The sequence below is a fragment of the Patagioenas fasciata genome, chromosome 9 (genome assembly GCF_037038585.1).
Source record: "Patagioenas fasciata isolate bPatFas1 chromosome 9, bPatFas1.hap1, whole genome shotgun sequence".
In the NCBI taxonomy this organism is placed as follows: domain Eukaryota; kingdom Metazoa; phylum Chordata; class Aves; order Columbiformes; family Columbidae; genus Patagioenas; species Patagioenas fasciata.
The window spans coordinates 19,423,691-19,436,239 of NC_092528.1; the positions used below are offsets into that span (position 1 = coordinate 19,423,691).

Here is a 12,549-nt window from a genome sequence, read left to right on the forward strand (position 1 = left end):
CTGCAAAATCAGTAAATAGCTCTGAACACAATGTGCTGAACGAGTTTCAGTTTAAGGTTCATAGACACTGTTAGTGACTGCCGTAGTAGGAAAGTGGATTGTAATGCTGCCCAGGGAAGATAAAAAGCATGTGGCTGCAAGAGCGTTAGTTTGCTACCACTGAACAGTGTTTTGCTCTCTTTTGGTTTTAGCTTTTCTAAGCCTGCTGTTATTTATGTCTACTGCTAATAATTAACATATTTCTGTTGCAAGCCATGGTATTGGTAGCAGGCTAGTAATCTAGTTCTTCTTGACTGTATAGTTTCAACAGGCCGCTGGATGCTCTCCCTAATTTCTCCCAGATCTTTCATTCAGATGCTGTTAATTCACATTAAGTTGTGCTCAGCATTGTTCTTCCTGTCTGTTCGTTGGCGTTTCATCTGGCTGCACACAGGAATCATGTCAGGCACTTTGCTGATCTGTCTTCCATTCCTCCTGAATATGCCCAGAAGCTCCTTCCGAAAAATATAATTGTTCTTGCTGTGTAGGAGCTTCTGTAGGTTAAGGTATCTTCATTTTCAATAATTCCAGGCATCTGACAAGTGAATGTCTGTGGTAAATATGGATTATGTGATCGAACTCAACAGCAGATGAAAGATGATCTAGTAGAAGCAAGCTAAAAATTGGTTTTCTACTGCAAATACTCTTTGTCCAGCCTGCAGATGTGCTAGGTAATTAAGTGAAGAAAACAAAACTCTTCTCACCTGACTATTATCACTTCTCTCCCTGTCTTTTTCCACGCTCCACTTAGTTTTGCTTTTCTAAGTATGAGGAAGGAAAAATTGCCTCTTTCAGTGGGTCCTGTTATTATTATACCTATAAACAAAAACTATATTGACAGTACATTGTGGAGGTTAATTTTTGACCATACTATGAACAAGCATACATTATAAGCTATCTCAAAAGATATTTCCTAGAAAACAGATCTTCAGATCAGAGGGGCCAAGGCATGTTTTGGCCACACCTCAAGTTAGGACTGGAGGGTGGGATTGGGGGAGGTTGTGGGAGCACAAAACTGTTTTGGGAACCCCCGTCCAGGTGTTTGCCTTCCCTCAGCACCTGCCTGCCAAAGGAGATGACAAAAAGTGGCTTGGAGAGGTGCCCCAAAGCTGCCATTCAGCCAGCAGCCCTGAAAAGTTTGGGTCAGCCTGCCGCTGGGGTATGAGAATGGGGGATGCTGCCGATGGGCAGCTTGTCTCTTCGAGCTGAAGGTTTTAAATATAGCAGAGATGAAAAAATTGTGGAGTGACTTTACTACTGCAGTTTACTCTGCCAGTTTAACTGAATAAAAGACCACTCTATACTCAAGGCGTGGATCAGAGGGAGATCTCAAGGTGTTCATGACTGGGGCAGGTTAAGTGAGCACGTTGTGGGAGGTATTAATTAGTTCTTCGTACTTTCTACTTAGCTACTGGCTTCAGGGCTCCTCTGCCAAACTCTGTTCTCATCGTTCTTCTTCTAGTGAGTTAATTGTATTCTACTTCTGGCATCTAGGTTCAGTGGAGATTAATGACACTTTTTCTTGCATCAGCAGGAACAAACTTCAACAGAAAGCCAAGAGGTGTTAAACCTCCTGATCTGCTCTGGCTGGGAGCAGGGGCGATTGGCATGCAGGCAGGTTCCAACACGCAGAACATGATGATGGGAGCACTGGCCTTGCTGGCATTGCTGGAGATAGGGACATACTGGAGCACTGTGGTCTTCAGGGATCGGAGCTGAGTTTGTGAAATGAAGTGCAGATGCACTAACTGCTGAGAAGCTGGGCCCAGCAGAGGGGCTGGGCATCTTTTTCTCTGTTCAAGTGCTTCAATAAAAGGATGTTCTCTGTCTTGAGGGATGGATTAGATGCTTTTGTTATGAAGCTTTGCTTTGCTGGTTGGCATGTTGTAATGTAGGGAGCTGCTGGTGGGGAAAGAGAATCACAATAATCAGTGAGTGTTTGATAACATTCCTTAAACAAAATAGAGACATGGTGTAAAATAGTATCAAAAGAGCTGTTGGTTTGTGAAATTCATGTACTTTGATTTCTGATTCTGCAGTTGCCTGTGTATGCTGAAACGAAGCCTCAGGTCGCCAGCTCAGACCAGTGCTGTATTAATGATTTCTCTCCAGCCAAAAATGTGGCAGTTCACCACATCTTTTGGGGAGGCAGTAACAGAATCGTTCACATGGCTATTTTAGCCTTTGTACTTGGCTCAAGACTGCTGTCTGTCTTAGTGCTGTATGGTAGATTTTCTTTCAAATTGAATTGTTGTAAGGACAAACAGGTTACTAAAAATGTAAACAAAACCCCGGAGTATGAAAGGGAAACTGCTGATTAAAATGTGCTGAGAAGTAATGAGCAGAGGTAGAGCGAGTACATTCATATTCCTGTGCTTGACTGGAAGTGACTGGAGTGGAGGAAACAAAACAGCTGCAACATAAAGCATTTCCAAGATCTTCACTGACAAAAAAAAAAATATTGATGAAAAACTAACAGCAGTGGTCTCTCCCAAACAATCATTCTAGGACATTGTGTTCTCTCTCCACCACTGTGTGTAAGTAAATGAATAGTCCGTGACCGACATGAGAATGTCTGGGAAGGGGATCATTGGAGTTGCTCGAGTGAGCTGAGGGGGGAAGTTACCTCTGGGGAGTGTGTCCTTCCCTGGAGAAAGTTGCTTTATTTTCCTTTTCTGCTGTTACTTTACTGGAGAGGAGAGGCAACACCACAACATGTTACATTTGAATAATACAGATTTACTTGTGGATGGTGCAAACTTTTTTAAAAAACATAATGCAACTGTATTGAGAATGCCATTAACCCACAGAGGTCTTCTTTTTCAAAGACGGGGTACCAGTTGAAGGTATACAGCCTTTGAAGGTATGGAGTCTTCTAAATTCCACTGGGCAAGCCTTTTGGAATTGAAAAATTTTTGGTGCTTATTAGCATGTTTCAGAGATTCACAGGAGTGGTCTGAGCAGGTAGAGGTTGGAGAATGAGCATGTTGTGTTTCTTCTCACATTCATTTTATGAAGGATGTAAAGGTCTGTTAGGTAAGTGAAGTGGGATGCAGTAAAGTGTCGCCCCTCCCAGTGTACTTCAGCTGTCACTGTGAAAAGCCAGAAAGATTTTTCATGCTGTACTTTGTTAATGACCATCCCACAGCATCTGAGAAGGAAAACTCATTCTCCGTGTTCAGATGGAGAATGGAGTAGAGGCTGGAAGAAGGTGAAAGGGAGATAGAGAACATGGGAGCTTTTCTATATGCAGGTTAAGTCAAGTTTTAAAGGCATAAGAGATTAAGTCCTTGCAAACAAGCTCAAAGCTGACTGGTTCTTAAGAAAATGCGTGGAACACAGCCTGGATAAAGCACAGTGAACAATGTCAGGCTTGTGAAGAATGCAAAGGTAAATAGAGCTCATATTTGTGCTTTTAAAAGTATCTTTAGATTTTAAAAAATCAGCTTCCGATGATATGTACAAATTGTCTTTCTTTAGACCATTTTTAATATATGCAGACATCACAGTAGCAATGTGCGATCGCACTGACTGGTTCAGCTTTAAGTTCATTGCGGTCCTTCAGCAGAAGACCTGCGAGACTGAAAATAAATCTAGGGTAAGTCTCCAAGTCTATAGCCATCCACAGCAAATAACTACACTATTTTTAAAAACAACAGAAATAATTCTGGTGGATTATAAAGTACCTACTTTATACATGATGAAGATAGTACATTATCAAAAAATCACTGGTATTTTGGAATTGAAATGTTTCATCTTCACTGTGTTTTTTACATCGTGATCTCCATCTTCAAACACAATTACAAAGCAGTACTGTCATAGTAAAGCCTAACAGCAATTGAGTTTGATTGACTTAGTAATTAGCCTTTCTTCTTCCAAAATTGGAAGCCTTCTTTCTTCAAAGATGATTGAATCTCAGAGTTTTAACTGTGATTCCATTGCAGTCTTGTGTATTGAACATGTATGCAAGCTTTTATGTGACAGTTTTTGCTTTCATTACAGATGTTCTGTGAGAAGGAGATAGCAAAGTAAAAAATGGTGGAGGTAGAAACCGGATGGGAGTATTAATCCAATTCCCAAATGACAGAAGGAGCCCAAGTGTTTTCCCAGATCACTTTTTCTGTGTTATGTAACATTAATCATTCTCAAAAGGTGAAAGTGTAATTTCAGAACTAAGGCATTGGTATTCCCCATATAAATATGTCTAGCAAGCGTACCATAAGCCCAGACCTGGGGTATAGGTGTGCTTTTGTGGTAGCTGCTAAGGTGTATTTATCCTCCCTTTCTTACCTTGCTTCACTGAGGATTAGAAAGAGGGCGTTAGTCTAAAATACTGCATTGCATTTTTTTGCTATCTGTTCCCATTGGATCAGGGTCAGAGACAAGACTCGGCACTTCTGTGAGCACTGCAGTGGTTTCTGAGCCAGCTGCCTGATTGTGCTACAAGAACTGGAAAGGGAGAGATGAAGTAATCTTGTGTTTTCAGTCTTATTGCTGTCCTAAATACATGTGCTTTGTTCATCGTGCAGTGAATCCCAAGAAATTCTATTCCATGAGAACAGGTCTGTGGTAGACTTTTGAAATGTGCCATAGCTGTTTACGTGAGCCTCAAAAATATGGAGCGGCAGTCAGTCTTTAGAACTGTGTAAGCATTAGGGTGAAAAGAAAAATCTTCTCCGGAAATTGTTTCTAAAATCTCCTCTTAAACTTGTGGGCATATATCTTTGATTTCCACTCGAGGTGAGGGGCTCACTAAAACTCTGTGGGTGTAGGAAGTCACATTAGTCCTCAGAGTACATTTCCAGCAATTTAAATTACCGGAACATTTCTTTTTATTACAGATGATTCTTGATCTCTCTGTTTGTACTTCTGTGGATTTCAATCATAATGTAATATGAATTGATTTCTGTCCCTGAGAGCTAATGACAGACCTGGTTTCTTTGAAATGCTCAAATTGGTTATACTGTGTGTCTCATGCAAAGCCGAAGGACTTATTATCCAGGATAAAGCAAGCACCTAGATTCACAGGTCAAAAACAAGTCTCTTTGTTGGCTTCCTGGTAATTTCAGATCAGCTGAAATGGTTAAGATATTTGAAGAAGTGTACTAGATCATAAAAAAAACCCCGAAACTGTGTGATCCCGCACCGTGAATTTTATGTTCTCCAGATTCAGGACTATTGCAAGACCTTGTTTCCCCAGTGGGGACGAAGCAGGTTGATGCCAGATGCTGGGTGTTTCACTCCCATTCTGCTCAGCACCCAGGGCTCAGGGTCTGTTAGAAATTGTTTGCTAACATATGACTGTTACTGAAAAGCATTGATCTCAGTCAATTGAAAACAGAAGTTAGATTCACTCTAGGAACCTGTACCTTTTTCTTTTATTTTCCTCCCATTTTCTTTTTCCCTTTTTTTTTATTTTCTAGATTAATTGACATTGATTTTGTTTTGCATTACATTGTTTGACAAGTTGGTGTGTGCTGATATTTGGTGTTGCCAATGGAATTATTTCGGAATTTGCTTCTTCAGTACCGTGTCTCGTTCTCAGCCTGCACAGGAGCAGAGCTGCCAGCACGGGCGTCCCGCAGATCTCCTGGGCTGGTGTCCTTTTCCATCCTCCTTGTCCCACTCATGTATTCTCTCTGAATTTGTTTCCATCCCTGCTGTTTGGCTGTCTTCTGTCTGTCAACTCTTCAAAACTGGGAAGTGTGTAATAAATTACACATGTATTGTGCAGCCCATATGTTCTGATTTAAATAGTTACTCTGACTTATGATGACACGATGAGTGTAAGATGTGTTTTTTGGGTCTTAATGTGTGAATGCAGTCCAAATCAAGCAATAAAATATTCAAAGTATTAATCTACTTTCAAATACACTTTTAAACCAGCCCTGCACACACTGTATGGTAGCAGAACGCAGGTTGAGCCAGTTTTTATTGCCAGGTTGTAGGAAATGCATTTACAGATGTTTTTCCTAATAATTCACATAACCATTTGCAAGGTAAGTAGTAGCTACCAAAGGGACAATGAACTACTGCTTTCCCTAACCTGCTAACCATTGTTAGTGTGTTAATAATGTGTCATTTTTATACTTACCTTTAACAGCTCTACAAAGTACATTGTGCCAGTTTTCCCAATACGAGTACTTTGTGCTGATACGTGTAATAGCCAGAAACGTCAGTGCCACTCCAGTCTAATTACATGGTCTCATTTTTATTCGTTCCAGGTTTATTCCCATTTATAGGGGACCAAGTCACACGTACAAGATACAGAGGCTGACAGAATCCACTTGTTACTCATTCAGAATACAGGCAGTCAATGATGCAGGGGAGGGACCTTTCTCAGAAGTCTGTACTTTCTGCACAACTAAGTCAGTCCCACCTGCAATCAAAGGTATGTCATACTTCTTTTTTTTTTTATACATATGCATAAGAAACATGTAATTTAAGTAATTGGTAAGTATGCACTGAGTTTGTAAGAATTAACATAAGTGTGAAATCACAGGAAAAATCAGTTTCTGCTGCTTGTACATTTTTGTGAATTGTGAAGTTAGTTACATTATGGTGGGAAGCTATATTATCATCCCAAAAACATACTAACAATATAGATATGATACCAGGCACTGTTGTTGTACATAAACTGTTAAAATGCTACTGCTAACAATAATGGTTACCAAGGGATTGCTCTGGATGCTGCAGCACTCCAGTGAGGGGTGTAACAGCTTTAGTATACATGTGTACATACCGACTTAAGCATTAGTAAAGTTGCAGGTGTTGTCTAGGTGATGTTCAGCATAGCACTTCAGAGTTTATTTTTCCTTTAATATATAAAACTAGTAATGATATTTCACATACATAAAGCATTAGATTCTTTATCTCACTTAGCATGTGTTCCCCTAAAAGAACAAAAGGCCTAATTAAGTTTTATAATGAAAAGTCTTTAGCTCTAAATTTTTGGCCAAAGTAATTTTGCTCCTTCCTTCCAAGGAGAACTGATACAAAGGCAGCAGATTCACTGAATCAGCTGTGAGATAAACTGAACTGAAATCAGATGCACTGTTTTCTCCCGTGTGCTTAAAACTCCTTTGCCAAGCAGTACCATTTACTGTGAGGAAGAGCAGCTGTTAAGTTGTCAGAGGTTCCATTTATTCGGCTGTATTTAAAATCTAGCTTTGGTGATTTCATACCATTCATGATCAAAGATTTAGAGAGGGGAAAACACTGCTGGGGTGTAATTTCCCTGGTCCCTGGGTTGGCTGCTCTGAATCACCCCCAGCAAGAACAAGTCTCAAACACAGAGAGAACATCAGGAGATTGACTTCATTACCCTAAAATCAGCATATGTGAGAATCCCGCCTTTGTTTTTATCTGGATATCCCCTGGGTTTTGGCATTTGCTTCAGTGCTGTTTCTGGAAGGAGCTATCTGTATGTATTTAGTGTCTAGTTCAAGGGTAAAAATACCCATCAGTGAATTATCCTGATTCCTAAGATATGCCACTCAGCAAAGTGAAGGGAGCTCACGCTGGGTGGACCAGGCTAGTGTAGGTGAGCGTAGCAGGGACCATGTGCTTCACAGCTTCAGCATCTCTTTGTTGTCCGAGTACCGGGACACAGGCGCCTGTCGCTCGTGGATGCCGAGTCCATGTTGCTGTTGCTTGTCTCAGCTGCTCTAAGTGGATAAAACTAGCAAAGGGATGCCGGCATGCATGGTAGTCACTTTTTCGTTTTGTTGACTAGAAATCCATTTTATTAAATCCGGATCTCACCTAGGTTTTTGTTTTGAACTCCCTGCCTGCCAGTTTAGTTCCTGTTAAATATGACTCATGCTCTGGACTGAATGTCAAGCAGTTAAGATATGGTGGAAATACCAGGTTGTGCGTGGGCTGGGACTACAGGTACATGACAAAATACCGGCTTTTACAGAGAAAAGGGCACAACAAAAGCTGCACTAGTTAGCAGAGCTGTGGGGAGGTAATGCTATAGGGAAAAGAGATCTGTTGAGTCAAAATGGTGGTGTTGATTCCCTTCCATGTTAAGAGCAACACAAAGGAACGTAGGTGATAAACTTAGTACACTTCTTTGTGTATCAGAAGCACCAGTTTATTCTCCTATAAAGTATCCCAGTTACACACTTAGTGATGCCAACCCTAAAACAGCATTATAGTTAATGGCAGTGTTTTCTAAGTGTCAGACAAAAATCTTCATGTGTCAGGGTGAGGGATGGAAGGAGGAGGGAAAATAATTGAGAATGTTGTTGTCAGCTGAGATTAACGTATCTATTATCAGTCTCTCAACACAGGCAGATGTGCAGAGGGAACCAAATGGATATTGATTACAGTTTGGTCCATGTATAATTTCTGTATTCCTCTTGGGGGGACAACGAATTAGTCTAAATTCATGTAATGTATACAGCAGCAGCAGCATCTGTTTCTTTGATAGACTCTCCTGTTGTTTGTTTTTGTAGGGTTGGGAATCTGTATTGCGTTTAACAAGCTCATGTCCTTGCACATGCACATGTTAAATGCTTGGTAAAGTGTTTAGCACTGTTTTTTTCTCCCTTTTATATATATATATATATATATATATATATTTTTTTTTTTTTTTTTTTTTTTTTTTTTTTTTTTTCTCATATGCTTGCTCGCTCTGCCTGATCAAGAGGCTGGTGGACCCTGGTACTGTTGAAGTTGTTTTGATGCCTTCCTGTGACAGATGCTTAGTTATACATATAAACATGCTGCTCGGCTCACCTGCGAGCTTGCTGTTGGCCATAGTTCGGTGACTTTTGGCTTTCAGCTGGTGAGAGATCCTCTCCCAAGGACAGCAGCATTGTAACAGCTGGCAAATTGAATTTCTCTAGAGTTTTAGTGGAATCACTAGTCTAAACCTGCCTAGAAACAGCAGGTCTGACCACCTTAGTGTCAGGCTCAGAATTAGATACCAGTCCTAGTCTTCAAAATTATACTTGTACTTTTGCTTCTCAGGTTGGACTTCATCTCTAATACAGAAGATTATTTAGCTTCCCTTCTCACATTTTGGAAAAAAACAGGAGGAGAAATAAAGTGTATGATATTATTTCTCTTTTTCAATGACGCACAGCATGGGAGGAAAATGCAGGTGTCTGCACTGGCACAGGTGTTTGCTCAGAACTTCAGGCAGTTACTGCTTTTATTTGTGCCAGCGTAATTCGTGCGTTGGCTTCTGCTTAGAAAAGATCGGTACACAGTGGTGTTGCAATTGAATTTTAAAAGTTTGGAGTTTTTTACCATATCCACTCCCTCTTTCTAGTGGCTCGCACAACAGATAGATGAGAGATGCTCTAACAGCTCGCTGTCTTGAGGAAGTGATCTGGGTTCTACATTAAATTTTTCAGAGCTTGTTAATTAGCTCTAAATTTCACCCCAATTTCTATGAGCAGCAGTTGTTATTGTTTAATACCACAAGAATCCTGAACTACTTAATCACACAAGACTGTCCTGAAATAAATGTGACTTTTGAGTGCCTTAAAAATCTAGCACAGTTTTACTTCTTTCATCCAGTGGTGATAGCGATTTGATTTTTAGCCACATGAACAGAGTCCAGATTATGTGCTGCTAGCCCTTTGATGTCCTGAAGTTCTCTTTTAAAAATGTTCTCATATATATTACAATGTGCATAAAATGAACAAGATTTCAATGCAGTCTTTAATTAAAGGTTAACACATCTAATTTTATTGTAGCCCCTCGAGTGACACAGTTGGGAGGAAACGCCTGTGAAATTACCTGGGAAATGGTCCCACCCATCAAGGGAGATCCTGTTAGTTACATTCTGCAGGTACTGGTTGGGAGAGAATCTGAATACAAGCAGGTAGGAAAACAGTTTCATTTTAATAATGCTAAATTGATGATATAATGGAAATGTTTTTGAATACTGTCTCTGCTGCTTCTTTCTTACTGTATTGAATTGCAGCCTATGGTAGTGTGTCATGAACTATGGTAAACACTGAGTCAAAAACAAGGGCTGTAATAGGTTGGGTTTTTCCCCAGGAGGTATATAGAGCATCCTCATCTTAATGGAGTGATGTGCATTCTGTCCATAGTTAATCACTATTTCAAACTGAACTAACCTTTGAGAAGTTACAGTTCTGTCTGCCCACGCTTTCTTCCCAACTGGCTGGTGCTAACCATTGTCTAAAGACGAGAAGATGAAGTAGGCAAATTATCTTCTTTGTTCACTAAGCCAATTCCAAGTCCATGGTTTGTTCAGCCATCCTATCCCTGTCTGAGGTTTGGATGCACAGGTGTGTAACTACTACATATCAACTGTCCTACAAAAAACTGTGTCTGTTCTTGTGCCGTGTAAACAAAGTGAATGAAATATGGCTGATTCTTTTTTCCTTGTCTATCATGATTGGAGGGCACATGGGGACATTTCCCCAGCGCACCTGAAACAGAACAAATCATACACAGCTAGATCTTTTATTTCATCTGTCACACCTCTGACGGTGTGATTTACAGTGCACTTCATTTGTGCCCTGTCCTCTCCCTGTCCTTTCTTTCATTGTCATTCCAAATAAGTCCAGATTAGGGCATCAGATATGTTGAACCTTAAACTGAATTCTTAAAAAAGTGAGTAAGGTAGTACTTTGCAATCGTCTTTGCTCTTCTTCAGTCTGTTTCTGAGTGTTACTGCAAATAAATGAATTATCAAAAATAACATAAATAAATGCAAGACAATTCATGTGGGTGCTAAAGATTCAGAAACCTAACTGTTGTTTTTGTCAGGAAACATTTTGGTGCTAGTATAGGTAATAAAACCTCTGTGTACTGTGTTGGCCTCATAACGTCAGTGGTAAGTGGATAAGTGGACCCATTTTGCTGTTGCTTGATTTACAAAGTAGCCTTGATATGTAATATCCACGTACAGCTTTCTTAGGCTTAGCTTCAGTGCTTCAGATGTTCTGGATGTCCTTGGGGAGAACTGGGCAGGCTTCATGTTCCTTTAAGGTAGGTGATGGCTTAATCCTTGCAGTCAAGAAATTGTGGTATGAAAAAGCCCAGCAATAAAGGGAATAAAAAGTACCTTCAGGGCCTTAAGTTGAAAGTCTTCATTTCTCATGAAGCATGACCCTGCGAGGGGTGCTTTGCTTGAGTTTTTCACAAGTGACTCACCAGAAGCAGCTCCTGGCTGGGATGCTCAAAGCTGACACTGTGACTTCTGTAGTTGGGCTGGCTGATAACCGGCTGTGGGCAACAGTGAGAGTTCTGCTGTTTCACAGCCTCAGAAATCAGTTTCACTAATGAAAGTTATTTCTCTTTGTCACAAGTGAGGGTGTCTTCTCAGCCCTGGGGCACATCATGGACTTACTGCTCATGAGATGAGCTGCAGTAGATGTGTGTGTGCTCTTAGCTCCTGTTATATAAATAGGAGATAAAATATATAAACGTCTTTCAGTGATTTTTCTGGCCAATGCATTTCACTTCACCTTTGCTGTGGCATGCCTTGCTACTCTTTAGCTGAAAAGTATTTTTAGTGATATGTTTATTACATTTTAACTCCAGCTCCTAAATTTACTTTAAAATCTATTTTGTTCCTTGCAAGTGACATATATATCCAGCATGTGTATCTCAGGGGCCATATAATATTAGAAAAGTTTTGCAAATTGTTTTAAGGGGTTGTGCAAATGAAAAATATTGTAAATTTTCAGGCTATAAAATACACCCATGAGAAAGAACAGTGTCATAAGTGACTGGAGTTTCTACAGCAGTCACTACTGTATTTTGCGTGAACCAGGGATAGTATAGGTGGATAAGAAGGAGCAAGATAGCTGCACGAAGTAATTTTTTATGTCACACTGGCATGGAAATAAATGCAACAAATAGCAATTTCAAGCTATTTATGGGCTATGCAGGACCTCGTATCACGTGTAGGGTCGCTCATCCTCAGATGCTTTCACCTTCGCTCACCCTCCGGGACAGTTCTCTCTGTTCTGTCACATGTTTTACACCAGCCCAAATGCAGAGGAGAAATTACCTTAAAATTGAAACTTTTCAACTAATGAACATATAAAGCTGCTTCTCTGTTACAAATCTGTAATGCTCTCAATAGATCACATGATTTGGAGCAGTTTAAAGGCAACTATTCAAAGCAAGGCCTTGAACAGTTTTAACTAGTTTTGGGTCTGGTTAAAATAATAACCAGTTTCTTACAGAGAAATCTGTCAGATGAATTAGAAGAAATTAAACCTTTCAAGTGGGCATGTGTTCTAAATAGATTGTAACCGGTCTCTGATTCTTGATCTTCTTATCGCCATGCAAAATAGGCTTTTATTAATTATGAAATATCCTGGTCATTGCAATGGAGTGCAACAGCCAGGTAAGGTTATCTTGCACTTTCCGGTGTGTTGCTAACAGGGCAATTGTGGCTGTCATTTTTATTATTTGGAGCAGATATAGGGGATTTGGAATTACTTAATGACACTGGAGAAATTGAGAAATACTTGCCTACAGGAATTCTCTGAGCTGTCTGGCTTGATC

The 12,549-nt window shown here is 40.2% G+C and overlaps 1 protein-coding gene across 1 annotated transcript in view; it reads left to right on the forward strand.

Annotated features, from left to right (window-relative positions):
* Nucleotides 1–12,549, forward strand: part of FNDC3B (fibronectin type III domain containing 3B) — a 195,641-nt gene that overhangs the window by 176,429 nt on the left and 6,663 nt on the right. Inside the window, exons 24-25 of the mRNA XM_065844490.2 lie at nucleotides 6,264–6,430; nucleotides 9,753–9,880. Of these exons, the coding sequence (XP_065700562.1) occupies nucleotides 6,264–6,430; nucleotides 9,753–9,880 (295 nt within the window). The remainder of the gene's footprint in view (nucleotides 1–6,263; nucleotides 6,431–9,752; nucleotides 9,881–12,549) is intronic.